This window comes from Haematobia irritans, chromosome 5, assembly GCF_050003625.1.
Source record: "Haematobia irritans isolate KBUSLIRL chromosome 5, ASM5000362v1, whole genome shotgun sequence".
NCBI classification, from domain to species: Eukaryota; Metazoa; Arthropoda; class Insecta; order Diptera; family Muscidae; genus Haematobia; species Haematobia irritans.
Window position 1 is genome coordinate 146126662 of NC_134401.1, and position 22149 is coordinate 146148810.

General features: G+C 32.0%; 4 protein-coding genes and 1 long non-coding RNA gene across 5 annotated transcripts in view; 2 read left to right on the forward strand and 3 right to left on the reverse strand.

The window, feature by feature from the left end:
• Positions 1 to 580: 580 nt before the first annotated feature.
• On the reverse strand, positions 581 to 6794 carry VhaSFD (V-type proton ATPase subunit VhaSFD). The gene is made up of 7 exons (XM_075309296.1): positions 6612 to 6794; positions 6014 to 6492; positions 1979 to 2113; positions 1787 to 1912; positions 1285 to 1721; positions 1105 to 1218; positions 581 to 1039 (listed from the first exon to the last, which is right to left on the reverse strand). The coding sequence occupies exons 1-7, from the start codon at positions 6655 to 6657 to the stop codon at positions 964 to 966; spliced, it is 1413 nt and encodes a 470-aa protein (XP_075165411.1). The 5' UTR covers positions 6658 to 6794; the 3' UTR covers positions 581 to 963.
• Positions 6795 to 9305: 2511 nt separating this feature from the next.
• Tsen2 (tRNA splicing endonuclease subunit 2) lies at positions 9306 to 10198 on the forward strand. The gene is made up of 2 exons (XM_075311936.1): positions 9306 to 9833; positions 9891 to 10198. The coding sequence occupies exons 1-2, from the start codon at positions 9362 to 9364 to the stop codon at positions 10169 to 10171; spliced, it is 753 nt and encodes a 250-aa protein (XP_075168051.1). The 5' UTR covers positions 9306 to 9361; the 3' UTR covers positions 10172 to 10198.
• LOC142240245 (COX assembly mitochondrial protein homolog) lies at positions 10081 to 10707 on the reverse strand. The gene is made up of 2 exons (XM_075311937.1): positions 10559 to 10707; positions 10081 to 10498 (listed from the first exon to the last, which is right to left on the reverse strand). The coding sequence occupies exons 1-2, from the start codon at positions 10617 to 10619 to the stop codon at positions 10194 to 10196; spliced, it is 366 nt and encodes a 121-aa protein (XP_075168052.1). The 5' UTR covers positions 10620 to 10707; the 3' UTR covers positions 10081 to 10193.
• Positions 10708 to 11238: 531 nt separating this feature from the next.
• Positions 11239 to 12145, forward strand: LOC142239043 (uncharacterized). The gene is made up of 2 exons (XR_012722900.1): positions 11239 to 11634; positions 11690 to 12145. It is a non-coding gene; the product is annotated as an uncharacterized LOC142239043 (long non-coding RNA).
• A 4865-nt stretch (positions 12146 to 17010) lies between these two features.
• The window catches only part of ACC (acetyl-CoA carboxylase), a 41035-nt gene continuing 35896 nt past the window's right edge, over positions 17011 to 22149 (reverse strand). The window contains exons 13-16 of the mRNA XM_075309292.1: positions 21691 to 22101; positions 21276 to 21623; positions 18073 to 18207; positions 17011 to 18005 (exon numbers count right to left, since the gene is read on the reverse strand). Of these exons, the coding sequence (XP_075165407.1) occupies positions 17868 to 18005; positions 18073 to 18207; positions 21276 to 21623; positions 21691 to 22101 (1032 nt within the window). The 3' untranslated portion in view covers positions 17011 to 17867. The remainder of the gene's footprint in view (positions 18006 to 18072; positions 18208 to 21275; positions 21624 to 21690; positions 22102 to 22149) is intronic.

A 22149-nucleotide genomic window follows, 5' to 3' on the forward strand; every position in this document is an offset into this window, starting at 1 on the left:
CTATAGAAATAAAATTTTGGCAAAATTTTCTATAGAAATAAAATTTTGGCAAAATTTTCTATAGAAAAAAAAATTGTGGCAAAATTTTCTATAGAAACAAATGAAAAATTTTCTATAGAAATAAGTTTTTGACAAAAATGTTTTATAGAAATACATTTTTGACAAAATTTTCTATAGAAATAAATTTTTGACAAAATTTTTTATATAAAAAAATTGGACAAAATTTCCTATAAAAATACAATTTTGACAAAATTTTCGATAGAAATAAAATTTTGACAACATTTTCTCTAGAAATAAAATTTTGACAAAATTTTCTATATAAATAAAATTTTGACAAAATTTTCTATAGACATTAAATATTAACAAAATTTCCGATAGAAATAAAATTTTGAAAAAATTTTCCATAGAAATAAAATTTTGACAAAATTTTCTATAGAAATAAAATTTTGCAAAATTTTCTAGAAATAAATTATTGTTTTCGTTTTGTAGTTTTTTTAGTAAAATTTTCTCAAATGCTGGTAGATTATATTTAGATGTTGAGCTTAATGCCGTGCTTTTGCTTTTTTTAAATTCAAAACGATTTTTGTTTATTTCCAACAAGCTTTTTATTATTGTTCTATTTCTTATTTACAAACAAAATGAAACAATACATAAATTTGACTATAAGACATCAACACAATATTAATAATAATAGTAATATAACAAACAAAAAATAAAGGGAATTTGGAATGATTTTGAACAGTTCTCTTTTCAATTACAGTTTTAATCAGAATAGTGGCCAGCAAACACGTTTCTTAATCAAATAAAAGATGTCTAAGTAGTCACATCAATATAACACACTATTGCTTACATATGTTTTGTGAATAATCCATAAATGTTTTACTTATTATTTAATAGTATTAGACGAACGGTTTTATTATTATAATATTATTAGTGAATTTAAAGTAATGTGATGGTTAATACTTAAGCCTTGCCACTAACGGCAGTTCCTTGTTTTTGATTTTCATTGTCCTTTTCAAGTTGTTTGCCCAAATATTCCCTGCAAAAATATTTAGAGGTTTGAGTAATGGATTTTAAATTGTCTAGCAACAATATGCAACATACCAATTGTGAACCATTAATTTCTGTACAGCCAACAATGCCTCATAGCGTACATTAGGATCTTCATGACCCAACAATTGCATGACTATTTGTTTGCCACCCAATTGTTCCAAAACACTAAAGACAAGGAGAAGAATACATTCATAAAACTTAAATGCCATTATTAAATGATTGGTAACTCACTGTTTTCCTCTAGGATAATGACGCACATATTCTCCAATATCATAACAAGCAACGGACAATATAATGGGATCCTTTGAGGTTTCCAAAAGGTGAACCAAAATACGCAACAATTCATAGTTCTTTTCATTCAAACGTTGGGCATTTTCACGCCAGAATTTAGCAGATTTGTGAACAGGAGACCATTCCAAACGGGCGCTACGCAATTCAGTAGCATATTCATCGAAAGAGGATAAATCTTGAACAGAATTCTGTAATTTTTCGGTTAAGAATTCAACATCGGCAGAAATATCTTCATCATCGAAACGACGTTGTTCCAAAATGGAAAGTTGTTTCAAAACTTTGCATTGCACCATGGCAATGCAATGTTCCTTGGCTACTTGGGTATCTGTTGGTTTCTCAATCAAATTACGGAATACACCCAAAATGATACGAGTAACCTGAAATTTATGCAAATAAATCATTAAGAAACTGAAAGAAAATGGGACAAAAATTTCGTGTATACCTTTTCCTTGGCACAATCGTTTAGAATATCAGCCAAAATTGGAATAACAGTGAATTTATTCATTTTTGTAGCCAACAAAGGATTGAAAGTCAAAACCCACAAACAGAACACCAACTGGTATTGGACCTAAAATACCGATAATTTTTCTTATATTGATAAATTACATTTTAGTTTTTTTTTTTAATTACTTACCTGGAAGTTGACACGAGATGACAAAATACGTACAAGAGTACTGATGCCATCTACGCTGACAAAAGCAAAACGATACTCATCAATACGCAACATCATTTGCAAGCAACGGGCTACAGATTGAATGTATTCATTGGCCTAAATAAAGATAGAAATATTTTTTTTATTAATTTATGGACAATATGACTACATTCTTGAAAAAACAAAATAAAATGGATTAATGGGTTATACAAAAGAAACAGGAAACAAAAACAATTGCCAAAATATAATAAAATAATATATAAGGATATTGTTATTTATTTAAATCAACCATGAGCAAGCCCTTAGAAAATAAAATTTTGGAATTGGGTTTAAAAACAAAGCCCTGTTATAAGAGCAGCTTTTGTTTTGTATATGTAGTGTCAATAGGATTGGAATTTTCCACGACATTTTATGGATATGATCAGCGATATGATATGAGACATGAACTCCACTCTGGTCTCGTTTAAGAGGGAGTTTACATTTTATCATTCAAACCCGTGAACTTCCCATTTTAAATGTAATGACAAAAGATAATTTGGATATCATACTGAAATGTTGGCCATGCTAAAATTAGTATTCATGATTAGTAATGTAAAGATTTTTTTAAAAACGACTAACTTAATCGCAGTTTAATTGCTAACACATAATACGATTAGCTATTGTCCTTGTAATAGATCTATTAAACAGTTGATGTTTTTTTGTTTTGTTTTAAGCTAAACAATTGCCTTAAGCTATCTACCGTTTTGCCCGCCGATGCAGACTGTTCCCGATAACTCATGAACTGTGACAAATCAAGATGGGGATGATGATGTCCCCGTCCATGTCCATGTGAGTGTATTATTATTGTTTGAACACGTTTTGACAAGGCAGCCATCTCATTGATGTACTTCTTGCACTTTATGTTTACAATTGGTTTTTTTTTTGACAAATTTTATAAAGGTGAATGGGGGAGAAGGGTTGGTTTGAGTAGTAGTGGTTGTAGTGGTGTTGATAGGTGTTTCGTTGTTCAATGGAAAAAGAAAATATGTAGTTTGTTTTGTTTTAATAACGATACCGATATTTAACTTTTTCTGTATGCATTGCAAAATCAAAATATGCTAATAGCTGAATGCTAATTTTGATTGTTTTTTTTTTTCAAAAGAATATTGCAATAAAAGGTTGCTAAAATCAAAGTTAATTTTTATTTAATTTTTTTTAAACGAAATATATAGGCTTTTGTTCAAGTAGAAGCTTATTTTATATGAATGAAGCTTTGCATAGCATACATGCAATACTTAGCAGTACATTTTTAGTTTTCTATATGCAAAAAAAAATCTAGGACGTATTCTGATCTAAAGCTTTGGAAACAGTGCTAGCAAAACAGGAAAATAATGTATTTTACTGATTTTATATTATTACCCTCATATGCAAAAAAAGTAAAAAAAACTTTCAGCCTACTTTTGCCATATAAATTCATTCGATAAACTGTCAATAAATTGTTTTGCATATAGGCATTAAGCCATGAGGCCATGATCTGATTATAACAAGTAAGTAAAGTCTAAAGTCGGACGGTGCCGACTATATTATACCCTTCACCCCTATGTAGGCCAAAATTTGTGTTACCATCTCAACTACTTCACATTTTCTGGAAGCTATATAACATAAAGGAGACAATTTTTTTACTTCTACAAAATCTCTAGAATTAAAATTTAAATCGGCTAACGCTATCTAGTTAATTGGAGGACACTTCCATTGAAAATGGGTCTAAAATGTGTAACAGTCTACCATATTTCCCCAACTCTGGTGTACGTATATATGGGAGCTATATATAATCTGAACCGATTTTGACTAAATTTGACATGTATAGTTAGAATAATAATTCTGCTATCTATGCGAAATTTCACGTAAATGGCAGTATAACTTTGGCCCCCTGGTCATATGAGTGCAAATCGGACGGAAGATATATATTGGAGCCATATCTAAATCTGAACCGATTTCAATCAAATTTGGCACAATTGCCGATACTACCAAACGTACTCCTTGTGCGAAATTTGAAGCAAATCACGGCAAAACCCTGGATTTTGAGGCCATATAAGTTCAAATCGGACGAAAGATATATATGGGAGCTATATCTAAATCTGAACCGATTAAAGTTAATGTGGTATCACAATGGATACCACATTAACTAAAAGTACATAATCTAAGTGAGCCTGAATCTTAATCGGGCTGCCACTTTAACCTAACCTCCACTTCCTGTCCCAGTGTCCAGCTCTATCTTTCAGAAGAAACAAGATACTGGGCTCTTATTTCTTTCAGACTATGACCGACTTGCGAGAATGCAGACTGAGGAGTATTATCGCCTTCATCAAGGCATCGGGGTGAAGGACCTAGGCGCATCCAAAGGACACATTATCATAGAATGGACTCATTGTGGCCGGAGCGAAACAGACACGAAGAGGAAGATGGAAAGGAGTTTGAGAAACCACAATGGACCAACTATGGTCTAAGTGCACACAAATACGCTAGTTCGGATTCGTGTCATCCTCCATAACCTAACCTAACCATCAGTCATTTTACCATGGAAAGCCACAGGTGTTTTCCAGTTCTTCATGTTCGAGCCCCACCTATAGACCAGCGTAATTGTGTCAGTGACATACTATCTAGCTTGTGGTATTTACTATATATTCTACGGAAGAATGTTTTAGATAGCGAAAAAGTTAGTTTTTTGCTTTTTTTCCTCAATAACACAAGACTTTAAACTACACAGAATTTTTTTTTTGTTTCAATAACCAAATTAATTGATACAATTAAATTTTAAGTAAATTTTCGTCAATCAAGAAAATTATACTATCAATCACAGAATTAATTAGAAATAAAAAATATTTATTAAAAAAAAAGAGTTTAAAAAATTGATTGATTTCTTCCAGTGTGCGCTTTTCTTATTTTGTATGAAGTTAAACAAAGGCACAATTAAAAATTACTAAAAAGTTTTCCTTTTTCAAGTCTCAAAAAAAAAAAATTCTGAACTTAGAAAAAAATATTTTTTCAATTCAAATTTCAAGGAATATGTGATCAACATGTTACACTTACAAAATTTTTAATTGTTATAGTTGGATTTAAGTCAAAATTTAATAAACCGCTAATGAATAGTATAAAAATTATTATTTCCGTATAGAATTTTCAATTATTGTTTTTTTTATCGTATATATTTGTTTGATTAAAATTTTAATAGGGATAATTAATATTTTAATTAAAAATTACAATAATTTACTTTAATTTTTAATTTGATTTAAAAATATACCAGTTAAGTTTTTAATTGACTACATTTTCAATCTTAATCAACTTTTTAATGGGAAAATTTTTTGAGACTTGCCTTAGAACATCTTTGAGAAATACGAATTTTTGGCAACAATATCAAAATTATTTAATTCTGTCTTAAAATTTTTAAACCCCTATGTTCCGATATTCGCAAATCAAAAATTTTTGTTTTTTCTTTTTCTTGACTCTAAAATGTATAAATATAAATTTTGGGAACTATTTCCCTTCGAAAATTGGATGCGGAGGGTATTTTTGTTTTTTGTTATAAAGACATTAAATTCTTACTCTCAGTGATTACAAATATCGGGACGTTTTACCAATGCCTTTGAATTGGATTCAAAGGCAACACCTTTTTCCTGTCCTATCTTTTTAGATTCCCCATCGAATTCGATGACCATTCTAATGTTGTGCTTATCTGCATTAACTACCGACAAATATATTATATCTCCATATTATTTGCCTAAACACTATAAACTTATATTTTTACCTTAAATATTGTTCTTTTTTATAAATTACTGTTATGAGATTAACAGATTTATAAGATTGTGCTCCCTCTCAAAGGATTTACACATATGCGCAAACTACATAGGCCAATTATCTATATTAAAATGTTGATGCATTCAACTATGCACTACTCGCACAGAAAATAGAAACATTCAGGTAATTCTCGTTATAAATCTAATTCAAATACAAAAAACCAAATGCAACATTGTAAATTACCTGGACAGTTAGTTGATCCCTCAAGAATTGCAAATAGAAAGTCAAATCAGATTTTGGCATCATTTCATGACCCCAGCATGCTAATTTAGCCAAAATACGTGATGACATATTGACAATGAAGCCATCTTGACGATTCAACAAATTTAGGAAAGGTCCCCAAACACATTCCTTACGCTTTGACGAGTACTCATGGAAGATGTCTACACGTGATCTATCTTCTTGCAACAAATCATCGATCATAACCATAATATATTGAATGGTTGAATCCTTGGAAACATGCGATAAAAGGTTAAGTAATGTTTTGACAGCCTGGGCTGGATTTGTCTGAAGATATGAGGCCTTCGAGTTATCTAAAGCACTAATGCATTGATAATCTTCTTGAGAAATCATTTGTGACTGCATGTAGGATGCCCAGTTGATGGTTTTAGTCCTGATGTCAGCGGCCTGTTGTTGCAACACAGATGTTGCAGCAATCATATCTAAAATATATAAGAAATGGGGACGTAATTAATTTTTTTTATATACATACATACTTTTATCTAGTACTCTTCCGTGAAATAAGAAAAATTGTAGAATTTTGTATACATCATTTACTTACCAATGCTCTCATCGGGCATATTCATCAAATCCTTAACGTCAGACATGGCTACTGCTTTATTGATGGAGAATTTTCCTAAAATTTAAATATTTTTTACTAAATATGTTGGAAATCAAAGCAGCCAAAATTTTTATTCTTTATTCTGCGTTCAGCTGACAGCCAGGTCTTGTGACTAGGGCTGAGAAAGTAGTTGGTAGTCACGTACTGATTACCCGCTAGAAATGTCAAATAAGACATCAGTTAGTGCAAACGTTGTGAACAAAGTAGTGGAAGCCCCGTTATACAGTCAATAAAGTACTGTAACCGTATAATAGGAAGTCTGCTGAGTATGTTCAATCTAGTTTGAAGTTTTTGAACAAAATTTTCTATAGAAAAAAAAAATTTGGACAAAATTCTCTATAGAAATAAAATTTGGAAAAAATTCTCTATAGAAATCAAATTTTGAGAAAATTTTCTATACAAATAAAACTTTGACAAAATTTTCTATAGAAATAAAATTTTAATAAAATTTTCAATAAAAATAAATTGTTTATAAAAAGAAATTTTGGCAAAAGTGGCTATAAAATTAAATTTTGAGAAAATTTTCTATAGCAATAAAATTTTGACAAAATTTTATATAGAAATAAAATTTTGACATAATTTTTTATAGAAATAAAATTTTGACATAATTTTTTATAGAAATAAAATTTTGACAAAATTTTCTATAGAAATAAAATTTTGACAAAATTGTCTATAGAAATAAAATTTTTACAAAATTTTCTATTGAAATCAAATTTGACAACATTTTCTATAAAAACAAAATTTTCTATAAGAACATAATTTTGACATTTTCTATAAAAACAAAATATTGACAAAATTTTCTATAAAATAAAATTTTAACAAAATTTTCTAAAAAGCAAAATTTTCTAAAAACTAAAATTTTGACAGAAATATCTATTGAAATAAAATTTTGGCAAAATTTTCTAAAAATATAAATTTTGACAAAATTTTCTGAAGAAATGAAATTTTGACAAAATTTTCTATAGAAATAAAATTTTGACAAAAATGTTTGCAGAAATAAATTTTCGACAATTTTTTTATAGAAATAAAATTTTCTATAGAAATAAAATTTTCTAAAGAAATAACATTTTGACAAAATTTTCTATAAAAACAAAATTTTGACAAGATTTTCTATAAAAACAAAATATCGACAAAATTTTCTATAAAATAAAATTTTGACAAATTTTTCTAAAAATCAAAATTTTGACAAAATTTTCTAAAAACTAAAATTTTGACAGAAATTTCTATTGAAATAAAATTTTGGCAAAATTTTCTATAGAAATAAAATTTTGACAAAATTGTCTATAGAAATGAAATTTTGAAAAAAATTTCTATAGAAATAAAATTTTGACAAAATTTTCTATAGAAATAAAATTTTGACAAAATTTTCTATAGAAATAAAATTTTGACAAAATTTTCTATAGAAATAAAATTTTGACAAAAATGTTTACAGAAATAAATTTTCGACAATTTTTTTATAGAAATAAAATCTTCTATAGAAATAAAATTTTGATAAAATTTTCTAAAGAAATAACATTTTAACAAAATTTTCTATAGAAATAAAATTTTGACAAAAATGTCTACAGTAAATTTAAATTTTCGACAATTTTTTATAAAAATAAAATTTTGACAACATTTTCTAAAGAAATAAACTTTTGACAAAATTTTCTATAGAAATAACATTTTAACAAAACTGTCTATAGAAAAATAATTTCGACAAAACTGTCAATAGAAAAATAATTTCAACAAAATTTTCTATAGAAATATAATTTCGACAACATTTTCCATAGAAATAAAACTTTGACAAAATTTTTATAGAAATAAAATTTCGACAAAATTTTCTATAAAAATAACTTTTTGACAAAATTTTCTATAATAATAATATTTTGACAAAATTTTCTATAGAAATAAAATTTTGACAAAAATTTTCTATAGAAATAAAATTTTGACGAAAATTTTTTATAGACATAAAATTTTCACAAAAATTTTTATAGGCATAAAATTTTAGAAATAAAATTGTGAAAAAAAAAATAGAAATAAAATTTTCACAAAACCTATTGCTTAAAGGCCGGTACTATGTTCATTCTTGCGAAAAATTTTTATGGAAACCATTATTTCGCACATAGAAAGCGGCGTTTTTCTAGGTAGCTTGGAGCGCTATTTTACAGGGAGCGATATTGGATTAAGTTGGTGGTTGTTGCTTGTTTTTACAAAATAACATTTTATTTTTCCTTGGGCAATTGATCTGCTATTACTTTGATCCTTTGTATAGTTTCGGAACCAAAATATGGCCCGTGTTTGATTTATAAACCCGCACAAATAGTTTTTAATAAATAAATTATTTCTTAATTCACATTGCAAATGGCGCCGTGCTATAAACGTCAGTTTTTCAACACGAAAAAACAAAGTATCACAAATGGAAAAAATTTCGCAAATTTTTCGCATTTTTTGGTTTTGTATGGAGTTTCAACGCGAAAACCGAACAGAGTACCGGCCTTAAATAATTAAAACATTTAAAATTGGACACATCAACAATTCAAGGGATATTTTTACATTAAAAAAATGTGCTCACTATACGGGCCTTTTTGGTTTTGTACTGATACCTTTACCTGTGTACTTTTGCAACAGCAAAAACTCTAATGTCGCACGAGTACCATTGTGTAAATACGGATATTGGATATTTCATTGTTTTCAAAAAAATTTTAGGCTCAATGGATTTTGCACCACACATTAAAAGCAAAAGGGGTGGCGGTTCTCGCTGGAATGTAGATCCATTTCCTCCGCCATGTCCAACTGAAGGGCAGGAGTATTATAAAGGTATATTCACGGGATTGAGTGTTGAAGTATGTAGCACAGAAGACATCGAAGCATTGTACAACAACGGTTTTTATGGAAAAGGATCTCACTCTCGCAGCGTACCCAACGTTTTATTAAAAAATCAGTGTGATAATGTGACCATTGAAGAAACACTTTCATTGGGATTGGAGGAGGCATTTTTCTTAAGTTACTATTTGAGACTTCTTAAAATATATGACTTTGATGGGAGTGAAATAATGTGGTCCGACTTCATTGAGAAAGTAAAAGAAATCAAGGATAATTTTGTCGAATCCCTAGCAGCATATTTTTATTTGAAGTCTAGAGGATGGGTGGTCAAAAGTGGACTGAAGTTTGCAGGGAATTTCTGTAAGTTTACCAAGAATTATAAAATAGTTTTTTTTATAATAAAAATGAACATTTCAGTAATATACCATAAAGGACCACGATTCTTTCATGCAAGTTTTGTGGTTATTGTTAACACCATGCCAAATATGAGTCATCTGGAACCTAAGAGGCTAAAAGGTTTACAAAGAATTGCGGAAACTTCTGACAAAGATGTCCTTATATTAGATGTTAGTAAACCTGAAAATTTCCAAATGAAAAATCTTGACGATATTGTTCAGCTAAATATTGCAGAAACTGTGATTAAGCGTTTTAATTACACATCTTTTGTACAACAAACTCAACAAAGAAATGTTTTATAATAAGTAAGAAGAAAATGCTAAACTAAACTTTTTGGACTCTATGCTTCTTTGGTATGCCTGTGCTTCGAAATTCCGATCTCTCTTGTAGGTATATTTGTTTACACTCTTCCTTGAAAGCCTCATTTTGATACCATTTGGTAAGGCATTCCTTTAGATGAGAATTCTCTTTGCGACAGGAGACGACCATCAATATACCACTGTCTTTGCAACATGATTCGAATGCTTTCACTTCTTGGGTGCAATGCAATTCCTTAGCTCGGTCTCTCATAACTTTTGGTATTAGAACTTCTATCTCTACTTTGCGAAGAGATTTGTCATTTGGATCGCCTGCAAATGTTTTACGTGAAGAGATCATATTTAGCCTTTGTTTATTGTATAAATACTTACCTAGTCCATGAGGATTTTTGGGATCGAATGTGTTTATGGGATTTACAGTCTCAATATTCATGATTTCCTTTAATCTATGAGAACTTTACATAAAGTGTTCGGCGATGATGATTAAAACAGCTGATTTGGTAGACATGCATAGACCAAGGAAGGTATAGACAACGAAAGTGAATTCACAGAGCTGTAGTTTGTCTGCACACCGTAGATGGCTCTTTTTCGTCTGCAATTGAGTGATTTTCAAATTTGGCTTTAATTTGTTTTCTTTCGTTTGTTCTTTTGATGAAACACCAAATATTGGAAAAACATGTAAAATTCTATACATCCACATCTTTTTTGTAATGCAAATTGACTGATTTGTACGGTAATTCCCGTTGTCCAAAAAGAAATTGAGTCACTTGACTGCGCAATTGAGTGGAATGACTGCGCACTGCAAATAAACAAAACCATGGTGAATTGTCAAGGTATGTCTCTATTTTAATTGGTCTATGAGACATGTCAAAATAACATTCACAATATGCCATTTTTATTCAACGATTGTTGAGGGCCCCCCATATTTTAGATGCTTAACGGCACATTGGTGCATTTAAGATAGTGGCATAGACCAATTAAAATAGAGACATTGCTTGACAATTCACCATAGTTTTGTTTATTTTTATATGCGCAGTCTAGTGACTCAATTGCGCAGTCATCGCACTCAATTCTACAGACAACGAACTCAATTCCCCTTTGGAGAAGAAGACACATCACTTAATTTGTGCAGAAAATGTTTCTCTCCTAGATAATTTGTAATTGTTTATATTTGAGAGAGTAAACAACTAGAGAATGGAATAAATTTCGTGTAATTTTTATTTATTGGATGAAATTGCAAATGTCTTTTTTCGGTTAACTTAAACTGAATAATTATCACTAGTTAAGTTCTCATCTTACATTCAAGTATGTGTATGTAAGATGGATTGTATCCGTAGAATCAATGGATCTTCATGAAAGAGGTAACCTACAGACCACCACCAATAACAATATAATATTGGGAAATAGTGATATTCTTGCAAGCAATACCAAGAGTCATTTGGTTGAGGGTAAGTTTATATTTATGATATTCCTAACATTTTAAACAAACGTTTACAATTACAGGTTTCGAGTGCTGTACTAAAGGGTGATACGGTCAAAATTTGGTCAATATAAACTTGACGTATTTCTTTCAATTTTGCATTTAAAAAACCTGAACACCCCTCATTTTGAAGGTGTGTGTGTGTAGAATAATGCTCCTATTTTGATTTCGGAATTCACTCTTCAGTTGTCAAAATGCCGTCCAAGCAAGAAGAGCATCGTATCAAAATTTTGCTCGCGCATCGCGAAAATCTGAGCTACTCGCACGCAAAGCTGGCTAAAAGTTGCCAAATCAACCGTTACAAATGTAATTAAAGTGTTTGGGGAACGTTTGTCGACAGCCAGGAAGTCTGGATCGGGGGGAAGTCGAAAACCGGAAGTTCAAGCGATTGTATGCCATGCTCAACGAATTAAGGTTCCAACTATATAAATATTTCAGATAAAATATATTTATGGAATGCATGTGATTCTTCTCAATAAGATCTTTTGAAGAACTTTGATTTATTTACACTCAAACAAAGGGGGTGCTAATGGTGATATGTTGTTGGAGTAGCCCTTTGGAGTTGGTATTCCCGGCATACTCCAAATGGGGGTTTGTAGTCCTTGGGCAGGGTTGTAAACCCTGTGTCCGACCCGGGACGTAGACCCGACTGCAACGGTGGCGACTGCCGATATATCTTAATTTAGTTCATTTAAGCTAAATTTTGTCTAATATAGAATATAGAAGAATATAGAGCAAATAACAGTTCATATTTTTCCTAAAGGCCGGCATGCACCTCCAGCGAAATTTTCGGTAGCAAAAATTTATTTAAGTCTACAACAAAAAAACAGGGCTGTGTACACAAATTTTAAACCAGGTAATCGCTTTTAAAAATTGTTAATATATGTTCCAAATATTCCTCAAATAAATTGTTTATTATTTACAGACCTTTTAAAACTTTTACGCACACAATGATTGTAATAAATTAAATGTTTGCTTCCAAAATATGCTTTTGACAACCCTGTTATTTTCATTAGAGGTGCGTACCAGCTTACGAAATTGAACGCTACCGTTCAATTTCGTTAGCATAAATAGCAATGCATTTCTTATGGGAATGAAATTTTTCGCTAGAGGTGCATACCGGCCTTAAAATGAAAGAAATTTGCTTAAATTGAGTTCATAAGACTCTTAAATGAGTAACTTTTATAAGTGATTTGCTGTTTAAAGAAGATTTTTTAAAATCACTTTCTAACTTATAGAATCCAGCTTTAAAAAGCTTTAAAAACTCTAGCTAGTCATTTTATGTTTTTAGAATAATTTTATGTCATTCATATTAGTGTAGCGTTATGAGGTAACAAAATATTGCAAGTGTGTAACAAAACCACAATTGTATTTATATTTATGTAACCAACAATCTATTTTTCCGCTTAAAACGTAAGTGCCATTTTTTGGATACAAATCATCAAACATTTTAAATTGCCGGTTTTTTGTGTAATATATCTCTACTGATGAAAATACACAAAAATTTGTGTAGTTTTTTTTTTTTTGGAAAATAAAAAAATAAATTTTTTGCAAATTAATAGACTTACGTTGTTTTGCCAGATGTCCACAGAGATTAAGTCACTCAATTAATAAAAGTTTTGCTCTCATAGCTCTCCGTCATTCATCCTGAGCAAAAATCTTTAATTTAATTAAATTTAAGTGAAGTTGGTATATATGGAGGCATTACCAAATGGACCGATAAAAACTTAATCCGATACACGTTTTTGTGAGCCTAAAATACTAGAATATTTACAATTTCAGGCAAATCAGATAAAAACTACGGTTTCTAGAAACCCAAGGAGTTAAATCGGGAGATCGTTCTTATGGGGGCTATACTAAAATATGGACCGATACTCACCGTTTTCGGTACACCTCTTTATTTATTTATTTATTTATTCAAAAATTCTTTATGACCCGAAAATACCTCTAGATTTCCAATTTCCGGCAAATAGGATAAAAACTTCGGATTCTAGAAGCCCAAGTAGTAAAATCGGGAAATCGCTCTATATGGGGGCTATACCAAAATATGGACCGATACTCACCATTTTCGGCAAACCTCTTTATGGTCCTAAAATACCTCTAGATTTCCAATTTCAGACAAATTGGATAAAAACTACGGTTTCTATAAGACCAAGGCCCCAAATCGGGAGGTCGCTTTATATGGGGACCATACCAAAACATAGACCAATACCCACAATTTTTGGCACACGTATTTGTGGTCCTACAATACCTCTAGGTTTCCAATTTCAGGTAAATTGAATAAAAACTGCGGTTTCTATAAGCGCAAGAAGTAAAATCGGGAGATCGGTCTATATGGGGGCTATACCAAAATATGGACCGATACTCACCATTTTTGGCACACCTCTTTATGGTCATAAAATACCTCTAGATTTCAAATTTCAGGCAAATTGGATAAAAAGTACGATTTCTATAAGGCTAAGACCCCAAATCGGGAGGTCGGTTTATATGGGGACTATATCAAAACCTGGACCGATATAGCCCATCTTCGAACTTGACCTGCCTGCAGACAAAAGACGAGTTTGTGCAAAATTTCAGCACGATTGCTTCATTATTGAAGACTGTAGCGTGATTACAACAGACAGACAGACAGACAGACGGACAGACGGACATCGTTATATCGTCTTAGAATTTCTCCCTGATCAAGAATATATATACTTTATATAGTCGGAAATCGATATTTCGATGTGTTACAAACGGAATGACAAACTTATTATACCCCCGTCACCATTCTATGGTGGTGGGTATAATAAGTAAAAAATTTGCCGGAAAACCCTAGTTTTCGAGATATCGACATCTAAATATCGGTATATTTCATTATATTTTTGTTAATTCTGATAGTAATTTTTCATGAAATGAATAAAATTGCATTTTTATTCGTTTTTGGTAAAAATAGTACATTTTAAAGAGAAAATATTAAGTAAAAATTCTGTTGGAAGAGCGTAGTTTTCGAGATACCGACCCTTGAAAATTGGCGTATAGGTCCCCGGCTTTCGGCCGGAGTTGGATACTTTCTCCTATGGACAGGGTCCAAAGTGGGCTAACTCGAACCCAAAGTGGATAGGTGGCCGGCTTTCGGTCGGGGTTTGAGACTTTCTCCTATGGACAGAGTCCAAAGAGGGTCGCAAACCCAAGATGTACAGGTGGACGGCCTTCGGCCGGGGTTTGAGACTTTCTTCTATGGACAGAGTCCAAAGTGGGCGAACCTAGAACCTCTCCGGGTCCCTGTTATTAATATATAGTCCATGTTATATATTACTTTTAGGATGATTATGTGCAAAATACATGATAATGAAAACTGTAAGGGCCCAGATATAGTATCCTCACTCATGAATACTTATATACTAATAGCTTTATGACAGGTATGTATGTTATTCCACTTCGAGGTGTCCTCTATTTTTATCCCTAAATTCCTAAATGCAGAGACATCCTGTTGCAGTTCTATGGGCAGCGTTCTAATATGTATGTATGTTATCCCACTTTGAGGTGTCCTCAGTGGTGCCTCGACAGGTTTGGTTCTTGGCGGTAGGGACGTGTTCTCGATGTCCTCGAATAGTCTGGAATGGTTGACCGTATCAAATGCTTTCATGGTCAAGCCCCTCGAAGACCGCTCTGTGTCACGACTCTTTTTTTTTCGAACGGACTTAACTCCCACGTACCCGCCCCTTCCATGACGTATGGATAGCGTACACACCATAATCCGGCTATTTGATTCTCCTATTTATGTACCATGCCGGAAAATTCTCCTCAAGGCTGAAGAGGAGTAGTGAATCAAGTTTTTTTGCTAGTGGCGAGAGAAGGGAGATAGGTCTTGTAACGACGGGGTTTTTCCCTACCTTTTGGCTAAGTCAACTGTCATCGGACTTGGTGGTCAGCAGATGGATTGGGTTCCCGGTGAGGGATTTGCGGCATCGTGGAAACTCACGAGGTGAGGGATCGAGGGATGAATTAACACATCACACGATTGGAGAGACGGGAATGATTACGTGAGGAAAGGAAACTCCCGACAATAGAGAGAGAGTTCTCCTCCAGTCTAAGGAGGGTTTGTGGAGGGGAAAATGCATTTTACGACTAGAGAGACAACTCCCCTCTATTGTAAGAGGGATGATAGGTGTAGGTAAAGGGAAAATGTTTCCATTGGCGTGAGGGCTAGAGGTTTGACAAAAGATTCGTGCCCAGAGAGACTACTCTCCTCCGTGGAGACGAGATGAAAGTGATTTGGGCTATTCCCCATCAAGTTATAATGAAATCTGAAACAAAAATGTATAATTTTATATCTTTTTTACTGGTTTAGTTTTCACTTTAGTGAAAAAATGACGATTTTAGCGGCTAAACCCAAACTTAATACCCACCTTAACAGTCTGAACGAATCATCCCTGCTCGAGTCTTTGTCCGGCTTCAATAGTGGAATTACCATACCTGTTTTCAAGGACAAATTGAGGAGTCTAGTCAAGTACTCAACTCCCAATGTTCCCAGATGTTGCAGCTTTAGCATAGAAATTCCGTCGGGATCCAGCGCATTGAATGGTTTCGCGCTGTTTGATGACATTGTAACTTCGGTTTGGGAGCCACCGTGGTGCAATGGTTAGCATGCCCGCCTTGCATATACAAGGTCGTGGATTCGATTCCTGCTTGGACCGAACACAGCATTACTTGAGGTGGATTATCCCACCTCAGTAATGCTGGCGACTTTTCTGAGTGTTTCAAAGCTTCTCTTAGTGGTTTCACTGGAATATGGAACGCCGTTCGGACTCGGCTATAAAAAACGAGGTCCCTTGTTATTGAGATTAATATGGAATCGAGCAGCACTCAGTGATAAGGCAGGAGTTCACCACTGCGGTATCAGAACCACTGAATAGTCTAAATGAGACTGATACATCGGGCTGCCGCCTAACCTAACTTCGGTTGGGGATAAATTGTGGTATGTCGCTGGCTCGGAGACATCTCGCTCTTATCACTCTCGGGATGCTCAATAAACTATAGGGTGAAAAACCTCGCGCATCTCTTCGGATTAGTCACATCGGCAAAGGTGGCTGAGATTCCTTGTGGTGGGTTCGACCAGTACCTAGGCTACATAGCTTCAGATGCTGTGACCATGTATTCCGTTTGTGCCGATTAATATTCAACGGAAGGATAGACTACCGATTAGTAAAAAAAATTGTATGGGATCAGCTGTTTTATAGTCACCCGCTGATCATAATCAGCAGAGTTAGCATGAACGTGCATATATTTAGTTCAAAATGAAACTCAATTAGTAGATTCATATCGCTTTGAAAAAAAAAAAAATAGCAAATAACAAATAGACATTTTTTATAATACAGCTTCTTTATTCTTCATGTTTATATTGTACCTGAAAATATGACTTAATTAAGGTTTCTTTATATTCTTTACAGCTTATCTAAAATAGTAAATTAATAACATGTGAATGGGCCTTTTTCGTTTGTTTTGTTTTTTTTTTTTTAGTTATAAACTAATGGAAAGTATTTCATACTCATATTATTACTCAATGTACAGTAATAAAAAAATGAAAGATTCGTTCAAAGAAAATATCATCATAACGAAGATAACAACTTATATAATTCTAAATTTATCTAAATAATAGTTACAAATCAAGAATATGTGCGTTAGAATAATTTCGAGGTTTTAAACCCACACCGAACTGTACCATTCGTAGATTTTCTTTTCTTTTAGATTTCTCCCCCTATTATTTTCGATTTTAGTAAAGCATTTCAATATGTTTTTGTTTTGTTTTCTTTCCAATTCAGTACATATGGGTCTATGTATATTTAATAAGATAATAATATAACAAATGCAGATGAAAGATGTCTTAATTATTCGATAAATGAATATTTTGTTCAATTAATTATCTAAGTCTTAATAAAAAAAAAAAATAACACAATATACTATAAAACATAGTCATTAATGAATAGTGAGTGAGTGGGTGGTGGTGGTCTTTGTTCTAGTTAGAAATGGATTTTGTTTTGTATTTTACGCAAAATTCTTGTTTTTCAATGGATTTTGTCATAATTCTGCTAATTGGTATTGGGATATTTTGTTGTTTGTTTTTTGGTTTTAATAAAACTTAGGGTCTTAATATTTTTGAAAATTGTAGGAAAATTTCGGAGGTGACGGTTTTGTTGTGGCGACCATGGATGGAATATATCATCCTTGATTACCACTGGGTGTGGATTGTTCATTAAGCTGCAATTGGCCCAAAGTGCGAACAACCACACCAACATTAACAGGCGATAGTTTTTCACATAGACTAACAACAGCATCTAAGGTAACGTCAGGGCAATCCTGAAAAAAATTATAAGAATTTTTTGGTTAAAAAACAAAAATAACAAAAACTTTTCCATATATTTACCTCAAGCATATTTGTAATTCTAGATATGATGGCATCTTTGCGTACAGCATTAATATTTCCTGATACAATTGAATCAGGTTTTTGTTGTTCCAAATACCATTGTACCATTTCTTCATTTTTATCCCAAATATATGACTGTAAAGAAAAAAATGAATATACAAAAAAATTATAAAAAATCAAACAAATATTAAAATATAGTCTTAAGCGAGATTGACTCATTTTGACCTGTGTACACCCGAAAATAATATTAGTGGTTACAGCAGAAAAATCTGCTAAAGCAGGAAGAAATCTATTAAAAGGAAAGCAGTTATTTTTTTGCTGAAATTACAAATATAGTTTGCTATTTTTAAATTTGATTACTGACAAACCCGGGTTACTTGTCCAGCAAGTACGGAATCGTCGACTTCGATGGACTATAATATAATGCATATCTGGCTTTTTAATAACTACTCCGTCCCTGTGTTTTCTATAGAATATTTTGTCAAAATTTTATATCTATAGAAGATTTTGTCAAAATTTTAATTCCATAGAAAATTTTGTCAAAATTTTATTTCTATAGAAAATTTTGCCAAAATTTTATTTCTATAGAAAATTTTGTCGAAATTTTATTTCTATAGAAAATTTTGTAAAAATTTTATTTCTATAGAAAATGTTGTCAATTTTATTTCTATAGAAAATTTTGTCAAAATTTTATTTCTATAGAAAATTTTGTCAAAATTTTATTTCTATAGAAAAATTTGTCAAAAAATTTTTTCTATAGAAAAATTTGTCAAAATTTTATTTCTATAGAAAAATTTGTGAAAATTTTATTTCTATAGAAAATTTTGTCAAGATTTTATTTCTATAGAAAATTTTGTCAAATTTTTATTTCTATAGAAAATTTTGTCAACAATTTTTTTTCTATCGAAAATTTTGTCAAAATTTTATATCTATAGAAGATTTTGTCAAAATTTTATTTCTATAGAAAAATTTATCAAAATTTTATTTCTCTAAAAAATTTTGTCAAAATTTTATTTCTATAGAAAATTTTGTCGAAATTTTATTTCTATAGAAAATTTTGTCAAAATTTTATTTCTATAGAAAATGTTGTCAAAATTTTATTTTGTCAAAATTTTATTTCTATAGAAAAATTTGTCAAAATTTTATTTCTATAGAAAAATTTGTCAAAATTTTATTTCTCTAAAAAAATTTTGTCAAAATTTTATTTCTATAGAAAAATTTGTCAAAATTTTATTTCTCTAAAAAATTTTGTCAAAATTTTATTTCTATAGAAAATTTTGTCGAAATTTTATTTCTATAGAAAAATTTGTCAAAATTTTATTTCTCTAAAAAATTTTGTCAAAATTTTATTTCTATAGAAAATTTTGTCGAAATTTTATTTCTATAGAAAATTTTGTCAAAATTTTATTTCTATAGAAAATGTTGTCAAAATTTTATTTACATAGAAAATTTTGTCAAAATTTTATTTCTACAGAAAAATTTGTCAAAATTTTATTTCTATAGAAAATTTTGTCAAGATTTTATTTCTATAGAAAAATTTGTCAAAATTTTATTTCTATAGAAACATTTTAAAAAATTTTATTTCTATAGAAAATTTTGTCAAGATTTTATTTCTATAGAAAAAATTGTCAAAATTTTATTTCTATAGAAACATTTTTAAAAATTTTATTTCTCTAAAAAATTTTGTCAAAATTTTATTTCTATAGAAAATTTTTTCAAAATTTTATTTCTCTAAAAAATGTTGTCAACATGTTGTTTCTATAGAAAATTTTGTCAAAATTGTATTTCTATAGAAAATTTTGTCAAAATTGTATTTCTATAGAAAATTTTGTCAAAATTTTTTTTCTAAAGAAAATTTTGTCAAAATTTTATTTCTATAGAAAATTTTGTCAAAATTTTATTTCTATAGGAAATTTTGTCAAAATTTTATTTCTATATAAAAATTTTGTCAAAATTTTATTTCTATAGAAAATTTTGTCAAAATTTTATTTCTATAGAAAAAAATAAAAAATCTACCATTTTTGGAAGAATTCTACCAACTGTTGCAACCGTGGTTCCGTGACATCATCAATGCAGCATCGGCTCGCTTCATACCCTATGGACGAACTGCCCAAATTCTCAGCAGGAACGGATGTCCTCGCAGACGAGCATTATGAACGCCGTCGTTCTAATCATTTCCTCATAATTCTCACCATTGACCACCCATTCGATATCATAACCTCTGAACGCCGGTCGTTCGTAAACCAAAAGAAAGCGAACTGGCACGGTGTTCGGGGACATCGTTAACGCAGCTCGATTCATACCCGTTGCACGAATTGCCCAGGTGAGGCCCTGGTAGGTTAAGCTGGGCAAACGAAAAGTTGACGAGTGTCATGGGGCCTTTGGTCAGCTACGCTGCTATCAATCACTGATTACAAAAATTAAAACCCGTACACTGATGTGGCAACCGCTGGCTGATTAGAAGGACCCATCGGGTCAATCCGGTGCAAAGAACCCACCGCCGTGGGTAGGAATTGAGGCAGCTGCACTTGTATGAACTTAGTTGGGCCAAAATTGCTTGGTCTGCCGTGGAAGGTCTCTTTCCTCCGGTGCTATGCTTTTGACCGCTTCAGCTAAAGTATCCTGGTGAATCCTGCTTATATCCGTCTAGTATGCTGCCTGACCTAGAGCCTTTCTTCTGTAAAGCTGGATCTGACGCTCTAGATGGTGAAGATAAAACCCTTACATTTCTGGAATGGGGTTGCCTATCCACAAGATGGTGATATGGATGGCTACTGCGATGGAGATGTCCACATTGACGCTTACCACTTAACGGCTAATTTCCTTATAGGTAGTCAACAAGGGTTTTTTTTGTCCTCACCCCAAGTGCAGCCGACAAGCGACTTGGGGACCTTGTTTTTACCACGGAGCCTATGACAAATTTGCAGTGGAACGGCCAGATGACTTAAAAAAGGCTGTTGAATGTGACCCCGAGGGGTAGTTTGTAGCCGGGATTACTCACATTATCAATGTCGTCGTCAGTGCAAAATCATCCAAGTGCTGGGATGGTATTGAAGCATAAAACTAGAAACTATTTAAATTTTCTACATCTGAGGACTAATATAATATTTTCCACCCAAAATATCAGATTCCTGTGACCCACCATCATACGCAATTTGTAGAATAATTTTATACCCATTTATGTATGGAAGTATTTAACCTACCTCCGTTGTTCCTTTGTCTTCGACCAACCAACGTCTAAGCATTTGTTTCGCTTGACCATCTGATAAACCTTCTTGGGCTTGGACAATCTTCTTAATAAAGCTATCCTCAAGAAGGAGACGTCTCAAACGCCAATATAGCCAAGCGCGAGATTCACGCCAAGGCACAATTTCATTGATACAACCCTTTTCCATCATGCGTTCGGGGGTATCATGTAAATCTGCAAAATGTACAGCCACCGTATGATACACATGAATCATGGTCTCAATGCGTTGTTTAATTTTCTCATCAAATTGACTGGCGGTAGCCTTATCGCCCGCCGCCAAAGCTTCATCCATTTGTTTTTTCAACTGAAAGGGAAAATATTTTGATTTTTTTCCTGTTTTGCTTTTGGGTTTGCTCTCTTTGAACACCTACCTCAATTGTTGTGGCATCCAATCGATGTATGGTTTTGACTAGATCCTTTTCTTTGTACTTAATTTCGACAATACCCTCGGGCTCCAAGACACCAGCTCTAGCCTCTGGATCGGCATAGGATTCCATGTAGCGGGGATTAATCAAAGAGTCTAACACAGCCCAGGCACCACCACGCAATTCAGCATTGGGAGGTAAATAAATGAGCACGGGTTTCTTGTATTCACGCAAACCGTCAACAATGTAAGCACCAAATTTAACAATTTGCTCATACATGTCCTTCATGCCACCCGAAAAGCCTCGCCAATTGGCAAAGATAATCAAAGGCAATTCCTCACGGCTGAAATCTTTAATGGCTTGTGCTGTTTTGTACGATGAATCAGGATACCAGACTTGACCAGCTTGTTGCAATGTCTAAAAATTAAAGGATAATCGTTAAATTGGGTTTATATTTCCCGAGAA